This window comes from Castor canadensis, chromosome 4, assembly GCF_047511655.1.
Source record: "Castor canadensis chromosome 4, mCasCan1.hap1v2, whole genome shotgun sequence".
NCBI lineage: Eukaryota > Metazoa > Chordata > Mammalia > Rodentia > Castoridae > Castor > Castor canadensis.
Window position 1 is genome coordinate 113,678,882 of NC_133389.1, and position 24,780 is coordinate 113,703,661.

A 24,780-nucleotide genomic window follows, 5' to 3' on the forward strand; every position below is an offset into this window, starting at 1 on the left:
AGATTATGTGCTTCTGAGGATCTGCAGAGGGTTTCCTAAAGAGATGCTGCTGTTCCTGAGAACAGAACTGCAGATCAAATGGTGATGTTGGGAGCATTGGGGTTGTTTGGGATTGCTCTAAGCCAGTTGAAGCTTTAGATTTTACGAATGACTTACAAATTTACATTCAATGATGAGTAAATTGAGCTGAATTTTGTACTGATCAAAGTGGATTTGCGGCTGCAGTGAATGGTCTGCAGAGAACTTAGCAAACCACATGAATGAAGAAAGGAATAAATGAAAGAATTAAGATAACTGGGCTTAGTTTTAAGGAATAGAAGCAGTGCATCTTATTATCTCAGTGAAGGGCAGAGTTGCATTCTTGTTTGAGGTCATGGAAGGAGCTGTGGAGAGGGTGGAGTAATGCTGATGGCTCTGCTTCCCCTATAGGTGGTGGCCTATCACTACTGCCAGGCTGACAACACATACACATGCCTGGTGCCTGAGTTTGTGCACAGCATCGCGGCTTTGCTTTGCCGGTCCCATCAACTCACCACCTACAGAGACCTTCTAATCAAAGAGCCCCAGCTGCAGAGCATGCTGAGCCTCCGATCATGTGTGCAGGACCCTGTGGCCGCTTTCAAGAGGGGAGTGCTGGAGCCACTCACAATCCTGAGAAACGGTACTTCCCAGCAGCCCACCAACCCCTGCCCCAGTGGCAGTACAGGATGCCCAGGTGGTTCTTAGAAGGAGGGTGGTCATCTCAGCACTGATGTGCCTGGGACAGGATATAAATGAGTCAGTACATTTTGGTCCCATGCCCTCAATGATGGAGTCTTCAGTGAAACATCTCTAATCAGAATGAGCTCTACAATGCAACAGTTCCAAAGAACAGTTACACTTGTAACTGTAGGGGAGAGGAGACTGTCTCTATCCTCTGAAGGTTTGATATTTGAGTGAAATGAACAATAGTAGACAGATTACCAAGGGGATTTATTAACACCTGCAAGTTGCATGCATGCAGAAGGTAACTCAAAGCAGAGGCTTTCAAACTCTGGCTTCTAAAGATCTTCAACAAAGAACAATAAGTTTTAGAGAAGTGGCAAGACAAGGAAGACAGTTTTAGGCTTCTGGAGGCAGGAAGCTTCAGGAAGGCAAATATATAGGGAAATGAATGGTAGATAAAGGCTAGTTAGTAAGGTTTATAACCTAGCCTTCTCTAATGTTTTCTTCAGCTGATGGAATGTGCACTTGTCCCCATTGATTAACCTCTGTCCTTCCTGGTAGAGATGGCTAGGGGGACACTTCTTCAGATTTATGTCCTGCTTTTAGGCTAAAAGGCTAGGCAGAGAGCTTCTCTGCATCTGCTTCTTAATTGTCTTTAGCTTAACAGCCCTTCATACTTCAGGGAAGCATGTCCCCACATAACTGTAAGCTGTTCAGATGACTGTTGTGTATGTATTTTCCACTCCTAGGTAGCAGGGGAATAAGTAGATTGAAGGCAGGATATGTTCCAGTGTGTTTTCTTCAGGGCCCTACTCAGATGAGTTGAAATGTAAAGCCATTTCTAAAGGTTTTTATTTTATTTTATTTTATTTTATTGCCCCCAAATATTCCACAATGCAGGGGCCTTACTGGCATTAGGGGCCCTTTAGGTTTCCATCCTCCCTCCCCTTTGTTCCTTACCTTTTGGGTGATTGTTTAACTGCCTACATAGCACTCCTGCCAGAAGATGCAGGGAAAGGGATCAAAACGTGTATGTCATCCTTTCTCCATTCCCTGGGCAGAAAGCTGGCCCTAACAAATTGAAAACTAGACTTAGGCTTGTGGGAAAGAACCCTGCTCTAGGATCTGTAAAGTACTCTATGGCTTGGGCCTATTGTTAGCTCTTAGAGGGGGAAGGGGTCACTGAGGAGTTCTAATAGGGGACCTAGACTCTTCTCCAGATTTGATCTCTATGTTAGTTATCTTTGCTGCAGGACACCCTAGTGACAATGGCTTATGAAGAGCTAACATATTATATATATGATTGAGATTCTGCTAATGTGTTTCTGAAAACTGTTTTTGCTAGAGCTGGTTTTCTTTTGGCTCCGTACTCCAGTTTTCATTATAAATTTAATAAAAAATATGCTCCTGTGAAAACCATGTCCTTTACCATATGTAAACCTTTTAGTTTTTACTAACACTTTAAACTGTGCATTAAAATAAACTGGGTGGTGCCATCTTATAGAAATGTATAATTCCTTAATTTGAAAATTGATTTTATCCTTTAGAGCAGAAAATTCCTGAAGAAGAATACATTATTTTGATAGATGGTTTAAATGAAGCTGAGTTCCATAAACCTGATTATGGAGATACGCTTTCTTCATTTATTTCCAAAATTATTTCTAAGTTTCCTGCCTGGCTGAAGCTGATTGTGACTGTAAGAGCAAATTTTCAGGTAACAAAACAGTTCTCAAATTTCTAACCAAGTCACCATACTCTAGCTCTACAGTGATAAATACTAATAACTTAAAGTGTTGAAAGCCATTTCAGTGAATTGAAAACTAGCTAGACTTTGAAAAATTAATCCAGGGAGCCCCAAATGGGCAACACTCTGACCTTTATAACCTCCAAGGCATATTTATCAATGTGTCAGATAAGTGTCTATCAGTATTAAGTTGTTTTCCTGCACTACTGAAGTAGCAGTATGTAGGCCAGGTTTACCATAATTCAGTGTTCACTGGCTGAGGTGTCTTGCTAGCTGATTTACTGGAGTTACTTCCATGGGTTTGAAGTGGGACTTTTGTTTCATAGTACTAAAGACGTGCTCTACCACTAAGGTATACTCCCAATTCTGTAGGGTTTTTTTGGGGGGGAGGGGCAGAAGGAAAAGTGAATGATGACAAAGATTTTAAGGCCTATTCTGAGAGACCTGTTTTTTCATAAAACTTCAATATGCTCTATCATTTGCAGCGAGTGATTTTTGTTTTCCTTCTCCATCTTCACCTTCATTTAAACCCAAAAGTTATATCAACCATCAACTTTCTCTATACTTGTCCCTTTTCAGGAAAGACATTTAGACATTAGATTTTTATTTTTGCTCTTTTTTGATTATGTCTTTTTAAAAATAACATTCAAGTTATGTTTTGAATCATTAAAACTGGAAATAGACCTCAATTGAACTTGATATTTGTTTTTAAAGATTCATACACTTTTCAGTCATGTTTTACTCAATAAGCATAACTTGGGTTTCAGGAAAAGATCAAAACCGGGTCCTATATTTCACTTCCTGGCTGAGTTTTCAGAGGTTCAGTTAATATCCATGCAAAGGGAGAATGACTATACTCTGCCTTATTCCTGCAATCACTATATCAAAGAAGGACATGTGCTTAAATACTTCAGAAATGAGAGTGGGAAGTTAAAAAAAAACCAGACAAAATTCCTCTCTGCTCTTAGGTGATAGGATTGTGTTTGCCTTTGGAATGGGGAAGAGATGGGCAGGGACTGAGCTTCTGGGGCTGGTAATGTGGTTTCTGGTGCCCAGGTACCAGAAATTTTTTGTAAAAATTAGTGACACTACAGTTATGATTTGTGCACCAGTATATTCATGATATACTTCCATTTGAAAGTTTACTTAAAATACATTTTAAAAATGATAGCATGCAATATAGAAGCAGGCAGCTTTTTTTTTTAACCACATGCTATCAAGGGGCAGAATCGGGGGCGGGGGGGGGGATGAGGGAGGGGCGGTCTCAGATTGCCTGGCCTGGCTGAGTTACACAGCCCCAGCATCTGATGCACAAATAGAGATACCTCTTATCTTAGCATCTGGTTATGTTCTTAGATGTGCTGTGTTGGTTTGTATTTTTCCTTGTTATATAATCAGTTGCACAGTATAAAGATTATGGGTATCAGATCACCTGCAGGGTCACCCTGCCCCTGCATTGGTGTGGTCTGATTGCCATTGTCTGCTTGGGGCACTCATTCTGCCTGCTTGGCTCTAAGTCCTTGATGAGGGCTTTAGGAAAGCCTTTACTGATTCTATCTCACATCAGGATTTCTTCCACATAAGCTTTTTATCTGTACCTTATCCTATTACACGTTTTAATACAAAACAATGAGTCCCGGTAATCCATGAAAATCCTCCTTGAAAGAAAACTAGTGAACCTGGTTTAAAATGCTGCTAAAATAGAAAAGGAATCTCTCTGGAGTGACACTGTGGGTTTTTGTTTTTTCACAGGAAATCATAAGTGGGCTGCCATTCGTCAAGCTTTCCTTAGATGACTTTCCAGACAACAAAGACATCCATAGTGACCTGCATGCCTATGTGCAGCACAGGGTTCACAGCAGCCAGGACATCCTCAACAACATCTCCCTGAATGGCAAGGCTGACGCAGCCCTCATTGGGAAAGTCAGCAACCACCTGGTGCTGCGCAGCCTTGGCTCCTACCTGTACCTCAAACTCACTCTGGACCTCTTCCAGAGAGGACACCTGGTCATCAAAAGTGCCAGCTACAAGGTGGTGCCTGTGTCTCTGTCCGAGCTCTATTTGCTGCAGTGCAACATGAAGTTCTTGACCCAGTCTGCCTTTGAGAGAGCACTTCCAATTTTAAACGTGGCCCTCGCATCTCTCCACCCCATGACGGATGAGCAGATTTTTCAGGCTATTAATGCTGGTCACATCCAAGGGGAGCAGGGCTGGGAAGACTTTCAGCAGAGGATGGATGCCCTTTCCTGCTTCCTTATTAAGAGGCGAGACAAAACCCGTATGTTCTGCCACCCGTCCTTCAGGGAGTGGCTGGTCTGGAGAGCAGATGGCGAAAGCACAGCCTTCCTGTGTGAACCCAGGTATGACAGGCGCTTCCTGTCAGCACATCACAGGGGTTTCCAAGCTGTTCGGAGAAGATTTCAAATGTATCCACGGTTTCTAATGAAAAGGCATCCCAGAATGAGTAATTCAGGTTTTTTTGCTGCTTTGTTTTCACCCCTTTAAAGGCCGAAGGAGGGGCAGTGGAAAATTTTCTCTACCTTTGGACAAAAGCTTCTTTCCTTTGATTGCTAGAATTTCAGGACTCCCAGTGTATTTGGGTGGAAGAGAAGCTGGGTAGTGCCTGGGTGATGTTTTCTCACCGCCACACCAGGTTCAGCAGTCACATATGGGTAGTGTGGACTCTGTCCCAGGGAACAGTGGGGTTCTCCACAGCATACTCCTGGGGTCTGTCTTGGGTATTCAGCACTTCCACCCTCCATCACTTCTTGTCCCAGGGATCCGGGGGTGTCTGTGGGCACAGAAGGAACACCTGTGTGATTCAGCCTGGCTTCCTCATTTCAGATCAGTGGTTCAGCTCAGTGCTTCAGGCTGGGCCAGGCAGGATAGGGCTGTCCTTGCAGCTAGGCTGCCTGAACCCCAGGAGAGGGCAAGGAGGAAAGCCTCTTTCTGTCTATTCATGGCCTGGTGCCAGTTAGGCCAAGAGGTTGGAATGGGAGGTTGCGGGTACCTTCAGGGAAGGGTATGTTCAAGCCCTCCACTCCTGTCTGCTGGGCCTTGTCCTGCATCTTTGCTCTCTTGAGCAGCTATGCTGTGTGTGTTAGGACTGCCCCCTCCTCTACTGACAGGGTTGCAAGCTGCTAGAGATGGTCCCCTCAGGACTCTAGTGGGCTATGGACCAGATGCCAGAATCCAGAAATGAAGAGGTAAATGAGCATTTGTGAGCCTTGCAAACACTTTACTCCTCATGCTACTGATAGGTCCAGCCACTACTCTCTCTATGTGTGGCTGTTGTTTTCTTAGGTGACACTAAGTTCAAGGTTATTTATTTATTGATTGATTGATTGATTGATGGAACAGGGGATTGAGCCCAGGGCCCAAGTGCTCTACCACTTGAGCTACACCCCTGGTTTTTTTGTTTTTATTTTGTTTTTGAGATAGGGTACCCAGGTTGGCCTAGAACTCAGAATCCTCTTGTCTCTACTTCCTAAGAAGCTGGGATTACAGTCCTGTGCCACCACACCTGGCCCTGTTGTTACATTTTTTTAGCCTGATTTTGGAACAATAAACTGTGACTTCTGTGTTATTTAAGCCAGACCATAATAACTAGGTGAAATGTGTGCTGTGACATAGCTAGCCAAGGAAATTCACATCATTTTCTAGGAAGATAGGCTATAGAGTTTGTAGAGACATGAAAATAAATTGAAAGATTTCAAGGGCTGTGGGTTTGTTGTTGGCATTTGAGGCAGAAGTGGCTGGACTGTAGTCACCATCAAGCTTTGCTTTATTTTGGGTAGTGAAGGCATCGTGTTTATGCAGAGCTGAAAATGGGTGTACTACTGATGAATACCAGCAGTCTCAGACTCCTCAATGCTGTGTGCTCCTATGGGAACATCTCCTGGGGTGAGGCCCAAATGAAGTGAAGGCAAGAGAAGTACTGAGGGTGCACAGTTTAAGGAGGTACCTGTCATGGAGTTGTACAAGTTAGTGTTTTCCCAAGAGCCTGGTCATACTTGAGCTTCATTCAGCAGACAAAGAATACAGAGAATAATGTTAGAAGGAGCTTCTGGATTTGATTCGGCAGTAGCTTTTGAGACTCCACTATATGCAGATACTGTGGCAGATAGAGATTCCTGGGACGAGAACTATGCTTTTCTCAAGGAATTCCACATAGGAAGACAGATAGTAGCGATGTGGTGATGCTAGGAGGGAGCAACATTACGTGTAGGACTTGAAAGGGGGAGAAACTTAATAGAGAGAGGCAATTTCTGGGAAATGTTTTGCATATGTGGTGACATTTTGGTTAAGTCTTGAGAGATGGTAGCATTCTTACTCCACACCCGATAGTTGTAACTCTTGCCATAGTTACAGAGGGAAACAGGAAAGTCCAGCATTCAGAGGCAATGACACTTGACTCTTTATATCTGTCTCTATCCATAACATTTCAAACGTTACAGAAATCGTCCTTTCTCTCTTAGAATTCTTGTCTTCTTTTTAGTTTGTTGTTTTTATTTTTATTTTTTTGTTTTTGTGGCGTTTCTTACCTAACACATCACGGTCCCAAGAATATGTTAGGAAATCCTAGAAAAGAGTCATTTTTGTTTTTCATGGATGTGCACACCTCCTGGTGGGTAAGTTACAATGTACTTCACATACTGTTGTCCTTGGTTCTTAAGCTGTTTCTAGGATACTTATGAACAAAAACTTGTAGAAAATGTCTTGGAACCTTACAGACCAGGATCCATATCTTGACCCCATCAGTTCTATGTCTTTCCTATACACACATTGTTTCAGTCCTCTAAGCCCTACTTTATTTATAGAAAGTATGGCTGTCTTCTTACTGAGAATTGGTGGCTATTAAATGAATTCCTAGAAGGATCAGCATGAAGTTGTTATCGATAGTCACCTTACTGTGCAAGAGCACACCAGAATGTTCTGCTTTTATATAACTGTAACTTAGTACCTATGATCAACTTCCTTCCCATCATCCCATCCCCTGCCCTACCCAGCCTCTGGTATTCACTCGCAATTCTACTCTCAACCTTGATGAGAGCAATGTTTTTCCACAATGGCTGTACTAGTGTACATTCCCACCAACAGTGTACAAGGGTTGCCTTTTCTCCACATTCCTCATCAGCACTTGTTATCTTCAGTCTCTTAGATAGTAGCCACTGGGGTGAGATGATACCTCAATGTGCTTTTGAATTGCATTTTCCTAATCTTTTTTGGTGGGACTGACGTTTGAACTCAGGCTTTCAAGCTTGTAAAGCAGACACTACCTCGTGAGCTACACCTCCAGGATACTGGTTATTTTGGTTATTTTGGAGATAGAGTCTCAAGAACTATTTGCCCAGGCTAGCCTCAAACCACAATCCTCCTAATCTTAGTCTCCCAAGTAGCTAAGATTACAGGCACCAGTGCCCATCTGTATTTCCTAATGATTGGTGATGTTGAACATTTTTCATATGCCTGTTGACCATTTGTATGACTTCTTCTGAAAAATGTCTATTTAGATCTGTTGCCCAACTTTTCTTTTAATTTTTATTTTTTTATTATTCATATGTGCATACAATGCTTGGTTCATTTCTCCCCGTGCCCCCACCCCCTCCCTTAACACCCTCCTTCTCCCCCCTACCCCCTCAATACCCGGTAGAAACTATTTTGCCCTTAACTCTAATTTTGTTGGAGAGAGAGTATAAGCAATAATAGGAAGGAACAAGGGTTTTTTTGCTAGTTGAAATAAGTATAGCTATACAGGGAGTTGACTCACATTAATTTCCTGTGCGTGTGTGTTACCTTCTAGGTTAATTTTTTTGATCTAACCTTTTCTCTAGTTCCTGGTCCCCTTCTCCTATTGGCCTCAGTTGCTTTTAAGGTATCTGCTTTAGTTTCTCTGTGTTGAGGGCAACAAATGCTAGCTAATTTTTTAGGTGTCTTACCTATCCTCATATCTCCCGTGTGTGTACTCACTTTTATCTTGTGATCAAAGTTCAATCCCCTTGTTGTGTTTGCCCTTGATCTAATGTCCGAATATGAGGGAGAAGATACGATTTTTGGTCTTTTGGGCCAGGCTAATCTCACTCAGAATAATGTTCTCCAGTTCCATCATTTACCAGCGAAGGATAACATTTCGTTCTTCTTCATGGCTGCATCAAATGGTAGATCAATGTTTAGAGTGGTTCTACTAGTTTACATTCCCACCAGCAGTGTAAGAGGGTTCCTTTTTCCCCACATCCTCGCCAACACCTGTTGTTAGTGGTGTTACTAATGATGGCTATTCTAACGGGTGAGGTGGAATCTTAGTGTGGTTTTAATTTGCATTTCCTTTATTTTCTCCCACTCTGTGGGTGTTCTCTTCAGTTTAGAGACCATTTCTTTTGATGAGCAGAAGCTTTTTAGTTTTATGAAGTCTCACTTATCTATGCTATCTCTTAGTTGCTGTGCTGCTGGGGTTCCACTGAGAAAGTTCTTACCTATACCTACTAACTCCAGAGTATTTCCTACTCTTTCCTGTATCAACTTTAGAGTTTGTGGTCTGATATTAAGATCCTTGATCCATTTTGAGTTAATCTTGGTATAGGGTGATCTACATGGATCTAGTTTCAGTTTTTTGCAGACTGCTACCCAGTTTTCCCAGCAGATTTTGTTGAAGAGGCTGCTTTTTCTCCACCATGTATTTTTAGCGCCTTTGTCAAAGACAAGTTGGTTATAGTTATGTGGCTTCATATCTGGATCCTCTATTCTGTTCTACTGGTCTTCATGTCTGTTTTTGTGCCAGTACCATGCTGTTTTTATGGTCACTGCTTTGTAATGTAGTTTGAAGTCAGGTATCGTGATACCTCCAGCATTGTTCTTTTGACTGAGTATTGCCTTGGCTATTCGTGGCCTCTTGTGTTTCCATATAAATTTCACAGTAGATTTTTCAATCTCTTTAATGAATGTCATTGGAATTTTGATGGGAATTGCATTAAACATGTAGATTACTTTTGGGAGTATCGACATTTTTACTATGTTGATTCTACCAATCCATGAGCATGGGAGATCTCTCCACTTTCTATAGTCTTCCTCAATCTCTTTCTTCAGAAGTTTGTAGTTTTCCTTGTAGAGGTCATTCACATCTTTTCTTAGGTTTACACCAAGGTATTTGATTTTTCTTGAGGCTATTGTAAATGGAATTGTTTTCATATGTTCTTTTTCAGTTTGTTCATTATTAATGTATAGAAATGCTAATGATTTTTCTGTGTTGATTATATCTCCTGCTACCTTGCTATAGCTATTGATGGTGTCTAGAAGCTTCTGAGTAGAGTTTTTTGGGTCTTTAAGGTATAGGATCATGTCGTCTGCAAATAGGGATATTTTGACAGTTTCTTTACCTATTTGTATTCCTTTTATTCCTTCTTCTTGCCTAATTGCTCTGGCTAGGAATTCCAGTACTATGTTGAATAGGAGTGGAGATAGTGGGCATCCTTGTCTGGTTCCTGATTTTAGAGGGAATGGTTTCAAATTTTCTCCATTAAGTATAATGCTGGCTGTAGGTTTGTCATATATAGCTTTTATAATGTTGAGGTACTTTCCTTCTATTCCTAGTTTTCTTAGAGCTTTTATCATGAAAAGGTGTTGGATCTTATCAAAGGCTTTTTCTGCATCTATTGAGATGATCAAGCGGTTTTTGTCTTTGCTTCTGTTAATGTGGTTTATTACGTTTATTGATTTTCGTATGTCGAACCACCCCTGCATTCCTGGGATAAAGCCTACTTGGTCATGGTGAATAATCTTTTTGATGTGTTGTTGAATTACGTTTGCCATTATTTTGTTGAGGATTTTTGCATCAATGTTCATTAAGGATATTGGCCTGTAGTTCTTTTTGGAGGTGTCTTTGCCTGGTTTTGGGATAAATGTCATACTGGCTTCATAAAATGTGTTAGGCAGTTTTCCTTCCCTTTCTATTTCATGGAATAGTTTAAGGAGGGTTGGTATCAGTTCCTCTTTAAAGGTCTGATAGAATTCAGCAGAGAATCCATCAGGTCCTGGACTTTTCTTTTTGGGGAGACTGTTGATTGCTGCTTCAATTTCATTTTGTGTTATAGGTCTATTCAGGTGATTAATTTCCTCTTGGTTCAGTTTTGGATGATCATATGTATCTAGAAATCTGTCCATTTTTTTAAGATTTTCAAATTTATTTGAATATAGGTTCTCGAAGTAGACTCTGCTGATTTCCTGGACTTCCATGGTATTTGTTGTTACCTCCCCTTTTGCATTCCTGATTCTACTAATTTGGGTTTTTTCTCTCCACATTTTAGTCAGGTTTGCCAGGGGTATGTCGATCTTGTTTATTTTTTCAAAGAACCAACTTTTTGTTTCATTAATTCTTTGTGTGGTTTTTTTGTTTTCGATTTCATTGATTTCAGCTCTTATTTTTATTATTTCTCCTATTTGCTTGTTCTTGTTTTTCTGGGAGTTTGAGATATATCATTAGGTCATTGATTTGGGATCTTTCAGTCTTTTTAATATGTACACTCATGGCTATAAACTTTCCTCTCAGGACTGCCTTAGCTGTGTTCCATAGGTTCTGGTAGGTTGTGTTTTTGTTTTCATTGACATCCAGGAACTTTTTAATTTCCTCTTTTATTTCATCAATCACCCATTGTTCATTAAGTAATGAGTTACTCAGTTTCTACCTGTTTGCATGTTTTTTGTCTTCATTTTGTTGTTGAGTTCTAGTTTTATTGCACTGTGATCAGATAGTATGCACGGTATAATTTCTATTTTCTTATATTTGCTGAGGCTTGCTTTGTGCCCTAGGATATAATCTGTTTTGGAGAAGGTTCCATGGGCTGTTGAGAAGAATGTATATTGTGTAGACATCAAGTAGGTCCATTTGATCTATTGTATATTTTAGATCTTGGATTTCTTTTTTTTTTTTTTTCATTTTTCTTTTATTATTCATATGTGCATACAAGGCTTGGTTCATTTCTCCCCCCTGCCCCCACCCCCTCCTTTACCACCCACTCCGCCCCCTCCCTCTCCCCTCCCCCAATACCCAGCAGAAACTATTTTGCCTTTATTTCTAATTTTGTTGTAGAGAGAGTATAAGCAATAATAGGAAGGAACAAGGGTTTTTGCTGGTTGAGATAAGGATAGCTATACAGGGCATTGACTCACATTGATTTCCTGTGCGTGGGTGTTACCTTCTAGGTTAATTCTTCTTGAACTAACCTTTTCTCTAGTACCTGTTCCCCTTTTCCTATTGGCCTCAGTTGCTTTAAGGTATCTGCTTTAGTTTCTCTGCGTTAAGGGCAACAAATGCTAGCTAGTTTTTTAGGTGTCTTACCTATCCTCACCCCTCCCTTGTGTGCTCTCGCTTTTATCATGTGCTCATAGTCCAGTCCCCTTGTTGTGTTTGCCCTTGATCTAATGTCCACATATGAGGGAGAATATATGATTTTTGGTCTTTTGGGCCAGGCTAACCTCACTCAGAATGATGTTCTCCAATTCCATCCATTTACCAGCGAATGATAACATTTCGTTCTTCTTCATGGCTGCATAAAATTCCATTGTGTATAGATACCACATTTTCTTGATCCATTTGTCAGTAGTGAGGCATCTTGGCTGTTTCCATAACTTGGCTATTGTGAATAGTGCTGCAATAAACATGGGTGTGCAGGTGCCTCTGGAGTAACCTGTGTCACAGTCTTTTGGGTATATCCCCAAGAGTGGTATTACTGGATCAAATGGTAGATCCATGTCTAGCTTTTTAAGTAGCCTCCAAATTTTTTTCCAGAGTGGTTGTACTAGTCTACATTCCCACCAACAGTGTAAGAGGGTTCCTTTTTCCCCGCATCCTCGCCAACACCTGTTGTTGGTGGTGTTGCTGATGATGGCTATTCTAACAGGGGTGAGGTGGAATCTTAGCGTGGTTTTAATTTGCATTTCCTTTATTGCTAGAGATGGTGAGCATTTTTTCATGTGTTTTCTGGCCATTTGAATTTCTTCTTTTGAGAAAGTTCTGTTTAGTTCACTTGCCCATTTCTTTATTGGTTCATTAGTTTTGGGAGAATTTAATTTTTTAAGTTCCCTATATATTCTGGTTATCAGTCCTTTGTCTGATGTATAGTTGGCAAATATTTTCTCCCACTCTGTGGGTGTTCTCTTCAGTTTAGAGACCATTTCTTTTGATGAACAGAAGCTTTTTAGTTTTATGAGGTCCCATTTTAGATCTTGGATTTCTTTATTGATTTTTTTGTTTGGATGACCTATGTATTGATGATAATGGGGTGTTAAAGTCTCCCACAACCACTGTGTTGGAGTTAATATATGCTTTATGTCTTTTAGGGTATGTTTGATGAAATTGGGTGTGTTGAATTGGGTGCATATAGGTTGATAATTATTATTTCCTTTTGGTCTATTTCCCCTTTTATTAGTATGGAATGTCCTTCTTTATCTTGTTTGATCAATGTAGGTTTGAAGTCTACTTTGTCAGAGATAAGTATTGCTACTCCTGCCTGTTTTCGGGGGCCATTGGCTTGGTAAATCTTCCAGCCTTTCATCCTGAGCCTATGCTTATTTCTGTCAGTAAGATGGGTCTCCTGTAAGCAACAAATTGTTGGATCTTCCTTTTTAATCCATTTTGTCAAGCAGTGCCTTTTGATGAGTGAATTAAGTGCGTTAACATTAAGCATTAGTACTGATAGGTATGTGGTGATTCCTGTCATTTACTTTTCTTAGTTGTTTGAAGGTTTGATTGTGTGTACCTAAGTTGAGGTTACTCTCTACTTTCTTGCTTTTTCTTTTCCTGTAATTGGAGCTGCCTGCCCTTTCATGGTTATGTTGGGTTTTACTTTCTGTGTGCAGAATCCCTTGAAGAATCTTTTGTAGTGGTGGCTTTGTGGTCACATATTGTTTTAGTTTCTGCTTTTCATGGAAGACTTTTATCGCTCCATCTATTTTGAATGATAGTTTTGCTGGGTAGAGTATCCTGGGGTTGAAGTTATTTTCATTCAGTGCCCGGAAGATCTCACCCCAAGCTCTTCTTGATTTTAATGTTTCTGTTGAGAAGTCTGCTGTGATTTTGGTGTGTTTACCTTTGTATGTTATTTGTTTTTTCTCTCTTACAGCCTTCAGTATTCTTTCCCTAGTTTCTGAACTTGTTGTTTTAATGATGATATGTCGTGGGGTAGTTCTATTTTGGTCTGGTCTGTTTGGTGTCCTGGAGGCCTCTTGCATCTGTATAGGGATAGCTTTCTCTAGATTTGGGAAATTTACCATTATTGTTTTGTTGAATATATTACGCATTCCCTTCGCTTGCACCTCTTCTCCTTCTTCGATGCCCATGATTCTCAAGTTTGGTCTTTTGATGGAGTCAGTGAATTCTTGCATTTTCTTTTCACAGGTCTTGAGTTGTTTAATTAATAGTTCTTCAGTTTTTCCTTTAATTACCATTTCATCTTCAAGTTCTGAGATTCTGCCTTCTGTTTGTTCTATTCTGCTGGATTGGCATTCCGTTTTGTTTTGCAATTCTGTTTCATTCCTTTTTCTGAGGTTTTCCATATCCTGGGTCGTTTCCTCTTTTATGTTGTCTATTTTTGTCCTGAGTTCATCTATCTCTTTATTAATCGTGTTCTCTGTTTCACTTTGGTGTTTATACAGTGCTTCTATGGTTTCTTTTATTTCTTCTTTTGCTTTTTCAAATTCTCTATTTTTGTTGTCTTGGAATTTCTTGAGTGTCTCCTGTACATTTTGGTTGACCCTATCCAGTATCATCTCTATAAAATTCTCATTGAGTACCTGTAGTATGTCTTCTTTTAAATTATTCTTGTGGGCTTCATTGGGTCCTTTGGCATAGTTTATCTTCATTTTGTTGGAGTCTGGATCTGTGTTTCTGTTTTCTTCATTCCCCTCTGGTTCCTGTACTAATTTTTTGCTATGTGGAAACTGGTTTCCCTGTTTTTTCTGTCTTCCCGTCATTGTCTTTGGTGTTGTTATTGTCCCTGTACTGTGTGCAATTAAGTATTTTCTAGCGTGTAATAATAACAATGGGAATATTTAGAATGGAAGGGTGAATGGGGATGGAAAGCAAAGAAATTAAAGGAATAGGGAAAAACAAATAATCAAGTAGAGAAAAAAAAAACAAAAGAAAGAAACATACAAAAAACGTTTCAAACATATAAATAAGCTGAAAAGGCATTAGAGAGACAGAGGATTGAAAATAAAAAGTAAAAAGAATAAAGATAAGAATAAAAATAAAAAATAAGTAAATGAAAGAAAAAATGTATATATTTATTATAAAATAAAATAAAAAATAAAAAACCCCCAAGTTCAAATGCAGTGAAGTTTCAGTCTTAATAATTTTGGTGTTCATTCCGCAGCCTCCAATCCTGGAGATGGTGCCTCAGATGTTGTTCTGTAGTTGTCTCATCAAAGGGGTAACATAAAATAGAACAAAACTGCACAAAACAAGAAAAAAAAAACCCACAAAGTGTCCCAAGTTCAAATGCAATACAGTTTCAGTAAGTTTTTCAGCATGCAGATGTAGTTTGGTTGTTTTCTTATCAAAGGTAGGGAGAGAGGAAAAAAAAAGAATCTAGAGACAGTTCTGAGAATGGTATCTGCGGCTATGGCTTGCCTGCCCGCTGCTGTCAGCTGCTGTTGCTAGAGGCTTTATTTATGCAGATCTCAGGGGTGAGCTTGGCACTCACTCACCTGGCCCCCAGGCTTTGTTTACTCAGCATTCTCCTGTGCAAGAGCCACTGCTACAAGCTTTCCCCTTTCCAAGCACGCTGGGGGAGGTGACACTGCACCTGCTTTCTCAGGCCAGCGTGTTTATTTACAGTTCTTGTGGGAAGTGGGTCTTTCCCCCTCTCCTGTGGAGTTTTCCTCCCACCGCAGCTTTTACAAGCTTTCCCGCTCCTGATTGCTGGGTGTGTGCTGCTGCTCTTGCCGGCTGGTTTGTTTGTTTACAGCTCACGTGGGAGGTGGGTCTTCCCCCCTCTCCTGTGGGGTTCTCCTCCCTCGCCACTCTCACAAGCTTTCTCGTTCCTGGTTGCTGGGTGTGCGCCCCTGCTCCCACCCTCTGCAGCCAGTCCCGGCTTGTTTATTGACAGTTCCGGGAGGAATTCCTCTACCACCCTTTGGTGCTAAGGGCACCCCACCCTCTTTGCTACGTCTTTATTGTTCTTATTGCTTATTACTCAGTTTCTCTTTATTCCCTGGGTGGGGGTTGGTCTGTCCAGGAGACTATGCTGATCTGTCCCAGGGTTGTCTGTGGAAGTACCACGTACCACTTAGGTCACCTTGTCCGCGTCTTCCCAAGCCATCTGGGCGCAGGCGACTGGTGGTGGCTTGGGGGCCCTCCTAGTTTCTCCATTCAACGTGAAGTGGAGATGTTCTGCACAGGCTGGAGGTGTGGAGGGGTCGAAGTTTTGCCTCTTCTCGGTGGCTTTCCCTGCAAGGTGTGTCTCCAGTGTCTCTCCAAGATTTCACTACAGGAGGCTCGCTTTCTGCTTCCTCCCTTAGCCGCCATCTTGGAAATCCCTGTTGCCCGATTTTTAATCAGATTTTTTTCCCATTGAGTTTTTGGAGTTCCTTATATATTTTGGATACTAGCGCCTTGTCAGAGATACAAATATTTTCTGTCATTCTGTAGGTTGTCTCTTCATTCTGTTGATTGTTTCCTTTGCTGTGCAGAAAATTTTTAGTTTGATGTTACCCCATTTGTTTATTTTCATTGTTGTTTTTTGTGTTTTTAGGTTCCTGTCCAAAAACAACAACAAAAAAATCCTTTCCTCTTTAAATGTCCTGGAACATTGCCTGTGCGTTTTCATTGTTTCACGTCTTAAATTTAAGTATTTAATCCATTTTCAGTTGATTTTTGTAAGTAGTGAGAGATAGGGGTCCAGTTTCATTCTTCATGTGAATATCTACTTTGCCCAGCACCTTTTATTGAAAAGACTGTCTTTTCTCCAGTGTTTGTTTCTTGCACCTATGTTGAAAATTTGTTGGCTACAGATGCATAGGTTGACTTCTATTTCATTGGTCCTCCCATCTGTTTTTATGCCAATACCATGCTGCTTTGATTACTACAACTTTGTTTTATATTTTGTAGTCAGAGAGTATAATAGCTCCTGCTTTGTTCTTTTTGCTCATATATTTTATATTTTTATGTTTTTGCAGGGATACTTCATAAATGTAGACAAGCACTTCTAACAGGAGGTACCTAACATTTTTATGCTGCTAGGAGCTACTGGTGATCATTTCTTGGATCCGTTGACTCATTAGGGTCAAATAAGGACTTAAAACTTAGTTCAGTCTCCAGTGCTATTTCTCCCTGCTATTAACATTTGCTGGTAACAGCAAATTTAGGTGGGTTTTTTTTTTTTTTTAGTTCAAAGAATAGTTTCATGTTTTTTTTCTTTCTTTCATTTTGTCATTTTTACATTTACTTAAATGTGTATACATTGTTTTTGCCACCTCCACCCCCTAACCCCAACTTCCAAGCAGAACTTGTTCTGCACTCGTTCTCCAATTTTGTTGAAGAGGAAACATAAGAGATAATAAGAAAGACATAGCGTTTTTGCTAGTTTGAGATAAAGATAGCTATACAGAAAGATTCCTAGTGTATTCGTAGCACATGTGTATTACAACCCACACTGGCTCATCTCTACCAGACCTGTTCACTACTTTCTGGTCCCCTTCCCATAGTGGCCTCTACCAGTTTAAGATTACTTTATTTGCTCCTCTACAGTGGGCACGTCAAACACTTTCAAGTTCTAGGTTTCCTTTCCTTTCCCTATTCCTCCCGTGTGCATTTTTCCCCTTAGAGTGTGACCCACGTCCAGTAATATTACTGTCTTTGTTTTAGGTCTGTAATCCGCATATGAGGGAGAACATGCGATTTTTGGCCTTCTGAACCTGACTAACTTCACTTAAGATGATGTTCTCCAGTTCCAGCCATTTACTTGTGAATGACAAAATTTTATTCTTCTTTGTGGCTGAGTAAAATTTCATTGTGTATAAATACCATATTTTCTTAATCCATTCGTCAGTAGTGGGGCATCTGTGCTGTTTCCATAGCTTGGTTATTGTAAATAGTGCTGCAATAAACATAAGTATGCAGGTGCCTTTATAATAACTTGAGTTGCATTCCTTCCAGTATATCCCTAGGAGTGGTATTGCTGGATCATATGGCAGATCTATGTTTAGTTTTTTATGAAGCCTCCATATTGTTTTCCAAAGTGGTAATACTAACTTACATTCCCACCTGCTATGTTTAGTTTGATTAGAGCATTTATCCTGGAGTAGAGTAGGAAAAGTCAACAGATGGATGTGTGTGAGAGAGTGCCCTTTTATCTTTCATCTCTGGAGAACCACTGAAGCATCTAGAGAGTAGATAAGAGTGTGAGAAGTGCTGTATCAGACAGGAGTGGGGACTTGCTGGATTGGGGTTGGAGACACAGTGGGATAAAGGGAGGTCTTGCTGTCATGAGAGAGCTGACCTTGTGGGCAGGCCCAAGGAGAAGGAAAAGCTGCTGTGGTGGCAAGGTCTCAAGAAGTAGGAGTAGCATTGCTCTTATGAAAGGTAAAAAGGCAGGAGGTATGCACATGTTTTTCTGGGGCAGAGCTGGTTCAGTTTTGAGCAGTTAGAGTTTGTGGAGTAGTTGTCTCTCCCAGGCAGACAGGATTTCGGAGTAGATCTTGTCTGAAGGTTGGAGAAGTTGAAATTTGAAGATTTGGCATCATCCATGGAAAGGTGTGACATGACTTGTTGGTGGGAGAGAGTGCCAGGCTTCTGAAGGAAGTGTAGGAGAACTTCAAGGAAGGAGGTCAGGTGCCAGCAGAGGTGAAGATAAATGAGGATTTAGAGGAACCATTATATTTTCTGTGAAAGGAAACAATCTTGCATCCTTAGGAGACCCCCTCCACTGGGCTGTAAGAAGTGATAGTGAAGACAACCAGCAACCTGGAATGGGAGATGGAAGGGTTGAAACCTTGGGATTTGAATATGGAGAAGGGTTTTTATCTCTCAACATAGGAAGTTAGGATCTTCTTGTGAACATCACTGACAAAATGTCTTTCTCAGTCTGGCTTACTTCACTTAACATGAAGATCTCCACTTCCATCCATTTTTCTATAAATGACATGATTTTGTTCTTTATTGTTCCAAGTGTGTGTGTGTGTATATATATATATATATATATCACATGTTCTTTAACCATTCATCCATGGATGGGACCTAAGCTAACTCCTTAAGTTGGCTATTGTGAATAGTGCCACAATAAACATGGGTGTACAGATAATCTCTATTGTATGCTGACTTTGATTCTTTTGGGTATATACCCAGGAGTAATATAGCTGATCATATGGTAGTTCTATTTTTTAGTTTTTTGAGGAAATGCCGTACTGATTTCCATAATACACCAGAACTATTTGTATATATATATATGAAACTAGTTTAGAATTTATTGATCAACCTGTCTCCCTCTCTTCCTCCTCCCTCCTCTTGCTAGCCCCTGGTAACCACCATTCTATTCCCAACTAAAGAACTTTTTTTGACTACACATATGTGTAAGATCATGCTGTACTCATCTTTCTGGATCTGGCTTATATTACTTAACATAATGATCTCCAGTTCCATCCATGCTTTTGCAAGTGACAGGATTTTATTCTCTGTGTTTATATGCCACATTTTCTTTATCTATTCATCAGTTGATGGACACAGGTTATTTTCATTTCTTGGCTGTTGTGAATAGTGTTGCAAGGAACATGGCATGGAGTTCTTTTCTACTGTAAAATTAGTAATATATACACCTTTGCTTCACTAGATTATAAAGACATTTATTAATCAGATTTTCTCGTAAGTATGACTCCCTCTATCTAGTTATCTTATTACTTGTATCTGAAGATACAAATCTATCAGTATTTAAAATTATCTTGATTATATAACGTGTAGTTTTGAAAATCAAAGTGTTTTTACTGCGGCACATTTTGAAAGATGACAGCTCTCTGCACCTTGGTTTAAATTGTAGCTTAAATATATATGCATTCGTGTCAGCATTTGTTGTTTTCTTGATGCTAGCCATTCAAAATGCGGTACAATGGAATCTCAGTGTCATTTTGATTTGCATTTCCCTGATTGCTAGCTAAGGTTGTTAAACATTTTTTTCATATATTTATCAGCTGTTTGTACTTCTTTTGAGAATTGTCTGTTCAATTTTTTGCCCATTTATTGACTGGATTTCTTATTCTTTTGGTATTAGTCATCTGTTGGAAGAAGAGCTGGCAAAGATTTTCTCCTATTCTGTGGACTGGCTCTTTACTTTGTTAACTAATTGCTTTGCTGTTTAGAATCTTTTTAATTTGATGCGGTCCCATTTGTCAATTCTTGCTATTTCCTGAACTATTGAAGGCCTATTCAGGAAGTTGTTGCCTTATGCTTAGATCTTGAAGGTTTTCTTCTAGTAGTTTCCAATTTTCAGAACGTACATTAAGGTCTTTGATCCATTTTTAGTTGATTTTTTGTGTAGGATGAGAGATAGGAATGTAATTTCAGTCTTCTATATGTGGACATCCAGTTTTCCCAGCACCATTAGCTAAAGAGGCTGCCTTTTCTATGATGTAAATTTTTGGCATCTTTGTCAAGAATTAGATGTCTGTGGCTGCAGATATCCTGTATTCTGTTCCACTGGTTTACATGTCTGTTTTCATGCCAATAACCTTGCTGTTTTTGTTACTCTGGTTCTGTAGCATAATTTTGTTCATCAGATCTGAGTGTTCTGGCAATGTCTTTAAGGTCTTCTAAATCTAGGTTCATTTTGTCTACAAATAGGGATAATTTAACTTCTTCCTTTCTCATTTGTATCCCTTTTATTTTTTTTTTTTGACTGAACACTCTGGCTAAAGTTTTAAGTACTATATTAAATAAAAGTGGTGAGAGTGGACACCTTTGTTGCATTTCTGACTTTAGAGAATATGTTTCAGTTTTTCTCCATTCAGTATTATGTTGGCTATGGGTTTGTCATGTATAGCCCTTACTATGTTGAGGTATCCTTCTGTTCTTAGGGCTTTTGTAATGAAGGGATACTGAATTTTGTCAAAGACTTTTACTGCTACTGAAATCATGTGATTTTTCTTTTATTCTTGATTCTGTTTATGTGCTGTACATTTATGATTTGCATGTGTTAAACCATCCTTGGCATCCCTAGCATGAACTCAAGTCAATCATGACTTAGGATATTTTTAATATGTTGTTGAATTTGGTTTGCCAGTGTTTTAGTGAAGATTTTTGCATCTATGTTTTCCTTTTTTATTGTATCCTTATCCAGTTTTGATATCAGGGTAACAATGGCTTGTGGAATGGGTTTGGAAGCATTTCTTCCATCTCTATTTTATGGAATAGTATGAGGAACAGTGTGTTAGTTCTTCTTTAAAGGTCTGGTAAAATTCATCAGTGAATTCATCTGGTTCTTGGATTCTGTTTGTTGGGATACTTTTGATTACTGCTTCAATCTCATAGTTATTGATCTGTTTAGGGTTTTTGTATTCCATTGGTTCAACTTTGGTAGGTTTCATGTGTCTACAAGTTAACCCATTTCTTCTAAATTTTCCAGTTTATTGGAATGTAACTTTTCAAAGTAGTTCCTAATGATCCTCTGGATTCCAGTGGTGTTTATAGTATCTCCTTTTTTGTCTCTAATTTTATGAATTTGTCTCTTTGCTTTTTCTTTTGGATGGTTTGACTAAGGGTTTTTCAGTCTTTTCAAAGCACCAACTTTTTGTTTCATTGGTCCTTTGTATTGTTCTTTTAGTCTCTATTTCATTCATTTCAACTCTGATTTTTATTTCTTTCCTTCTGCTGGTTTCAGGTTTGGCTTGTTCTTGTTCTTCTAAATAAGAACAAGATCTTTAGGTTACTTGAGATAGTCATACATTCTGTTTCTATGTTCATGCACTCATAACTATAAATTTCCCACAGATTCTTATATGTTGTGTTTCCATTTCCCCAATTTTTAATGATCTCATGGATTGTTTAAAAGTGTACTGTTAAATCTCCATGTGCTTATGTTGTTTCTGTAGTTTCTCTTGCTATTGATTTCTAGTTTCATTCCATTCTAGTTTCATTATGATCTGATAAGATACAAGAAATTACTGCAGTGCTTTGTGTTTGTTAAGACTTGCTTTATGGTCTAAAATATGATCTATTCTAGTTTCAGTGTGATCTGATAAGATATAAGAAATTATTTTAGTTTTTTTTTTTGTATTTGTTAAGACTTGTTTTATGACCCAAAATATGATCTACTTTGGAGAAAATTACGTGAGCTGCTAAGCTGTGTATTCTGCTTCTCTTAGGAAAAATATTCTGTAGATGTTTAAGTCTTATTTGATACATAGTAGTTTAACTGATTGTTTTTTGTTAATTTTGGGGAGAAGGTCTGTATGAGCTATTCTCAAGAGTGCAATAGTAAAGTCATGCACTGTTATTTTATTAAGGCCTATCTGTCCCTTTATGTCCAATAGTGCTTGTTTTATGATATTGAGTGCACTGACATTTGGTACATATATATTTACAGTCATATTATTTTCTTTTTAAAAATCTTTTCTTTTTTGGTACTGGGGGTCATCATTGTATCTTCTTGATTGATTGTTCCCTTGTTATCAATATGTAATGACCATTTGGGTTCTTCTTACTAATTTTGATTTGAAGCTTTGTCAGATATAGCTACTCCTACTTGCATTCACATTCCATTTGCTTGGAATATCATTTTCCATTCTGTCACTTTCAGTCTGTGTATGTCTTTGCTTGTTATGTGAATTTTTTGCACAATAGATAGTTGGATCTCATTTTTTAATCCAGTCAGCTAGTGTACATATTTTAATTGGAGGCTTAAGACCATTTACATTCAAAGTTATTAATGAAAGGTACTCACTAATACCTATTGCTTTTTTGGTTTTAATTTTGTTTGCTTCACATATTCTATGTCATTTTCTTTCTACCTTATTCATCTTAGAGATTTGATCATTTGCTGAATTAATTTTGCTTGATTATTTTGGTGGTGTTGAGGGCTTGAGGAGAAAACAGACCACAGTATTAACAACACCACGAAAATAATCCAGATATAGAAATGCAGTAAAAATTAATTAAAAACAACTATTCCATCAAAAACCATAGAAAATAAAGCAGCAAAAAATTATAAGTTAAAAATTAACAAAGGCAAAATTAATAGTAAAGTACTGAAATAAAGGAGAGTGGGGAAGTGGAAGAAAGCAGAAGCAAGATTTTTTTTTAAAGAAAAGGGAAAGAATGTAAGGAAGAAGAAAAGAACAATAAGTAAAAATTTTAAAACCCAAAGAATAAAGAAAAATAAATAAATAAAATTAGATTAAAGTAGGAGGGGGAGAGAAAAAGAAAAACAAATCCAATGAGAAATAATTCTAGCTTAGGTATGAGATACAAAAAGCTTCTTTTTAGGTCTTCTAATATTGGAATCCACTAGGTATAGGCGAGTAGTGAGTTGTGGTTGGAGTTTTATAGTTCTTCTCTGTTCCTACTATACAGGCTGGAACTGTATGTGGGCTGAGGGCTGAGCTTGTCAAGGGTATGTTGCCAGCCATAGGGCAGTATTAACTCCAGAGGCTTCCCTTTGTTGTGTACCCCTCCATCTATGCACCCAGGAATGGTAAAAACATCCAAGCTAAGGAGTATCACTGAATGTGTCAGAGACTGAGGGGAGCAAGCAGAGCACTGAATTCTGCACTGGAGAGTAAGAGCCATGGGAAGTGAGTAATCCAGTGGCCCAGTCTGAGTGTTTTCAAACCCAGTGCCCTACAGTGGGCCACATGAGACAGGGAAGGAGCCTCAGGAATTATGTAATCTACTGATTTTGGCCTCAGTGCCCTCAGATCCAACCCCTTGGTAATCTTCAGATTACGAGTCTGGATCCTCACCACAGAGGATGAGGCAGCAACTACCACATACTCCATAGCCTAAGCTCTAGCATCTTAAACATTTCAGCAGGTCCATGTCTGACCCTCATCCTCTCCATGAATGCCTCTGTGGCCATCTCCCACCCAGACACTCTGGCAAGATTTCCCTAGGCTCCCTGATTTATGATAGTTCCTGGTTTTCGGGTCTCCATAGTATCTCAGTCTCAAACAATAGGCCCACTCTCAAGGTGACACCAGGCTGTATAGCGCTCCAAGATATGGAGAGCAATGCAATAGATTTCTTCTCCAAAGCTGGCCTGCCCCACAGGAAGAGTCACCCTCCCCCCCCCAACACATGCTGGATTTAAGGCTTGAGAGGACCATGTGTCTAGGACTGTCAGACTTTTGTCAATGGGGCCACTTGTACTCTTCAGGCTTAACTTGTGCTTGTGACTTCAGATTCCCCTCTCCTTGGGAAGACAGGTTGGAGTTGTGTAATACTTCTAATTTTTCACCACATCAGCTTTCTATTTCTCCATGTTTTCTAACTTTCCTGTTAACCTCTTTCTTGGTTCTCAGAGTGCTATACCTCTCCCCCTCTTTGAATATAGTTTTTCTTTTCTTGCCCTCTTGTCACTCACAGAGTCATATGAGGAAACCTCTAATCTGCCATCTTCTTTGCCTTTGTTGTGAATGTACTAGGCACAGCCATAAGGCTCAGGTGATTGGGTGGCTGAGGGTGACTTAGTCCATAGTTGGGAGAGTAGTCCTGACTGGAGTGCTCTGAGCCAGATTGAATCCTGGAACCAACCCATGGAAAAGGACTGGGCATGGCTTGGGGACCTGGAGTCCTGGAGAATGGCAGAGAATAGATTCCATGGTAACAGGGCATAGGAGACTTTCATCTGTGGAAACCCCAGGCTTGAGGTCTGGGTGGTGGGACATTTGCAAGGGATCACAGAGATGTGCTTGTGGGAGAGTTATGGATGCTCCATGGGCAGTGTGGCCCTTACCCATGGAATAAAATCTCATCTTAACAGGTGCCAGTGACTCACACCGGTAATCCTAGCTACTCAGGAGGCAGAGATTAGGAGGATTACAGTTCCAAGCCAGCCTGGGCAAATAAAAAGTTGTCAAGACCCTGAGTTAAAACCTCAGTACCACAAAAATAAATAAATAGATAGATAGATAGATAGATAGATAAAACTCACCTTGTGGTCTCCACCTTGATTTCCACATCTCTGACATAGTTTATAACTTCTTTGAGAAGTTGTCATGCATGCGGAGAAATATGGTTTAAATAATGCTTTCTTTTAATAATCTTAGTCAGCAACTGCTAAGAGAATGCTTTACACACACACACACACACACATACACAAAATGTTTATCCTTTCTTCTACAACTACCTGCTTTTC

The 24,780-nt window shown here is 39.6% G+C and overlaps 1 protein-coding gene across 21 annotated transcripts in view; it reads left to right on the top strand.

Moving 5' to 3' along the window:
* Tanc1 (tetratricopeptide repeat, ankyrin repeat and coiled-coil containing 1) overlaps positions 1-24,780 on the top strand; it is a 259,962-nt gene that overhangs the window by 185,166 nt on the left and 50,016 nt on the right. For all 21 annotated transcript variants that reach the window (XM_074070867.1, XM_074070878.1, XM_074070870.1 and 18 more), the window contains 3 exons: positions 430-661; positions 2,253-2,419; positions 4,202-4,809. In XM_074070867.1, the coding sequence (XP_073926968.1) occupies positions 430-661; positions 2,253-2,419; positions 4,202-4,809 (1,007 nt within the window). The remainder of the gene's footprint in view (positions 1-429; positions 662-2,252; positions 2,420-4,201; positions 4,810-24,780) is intronic.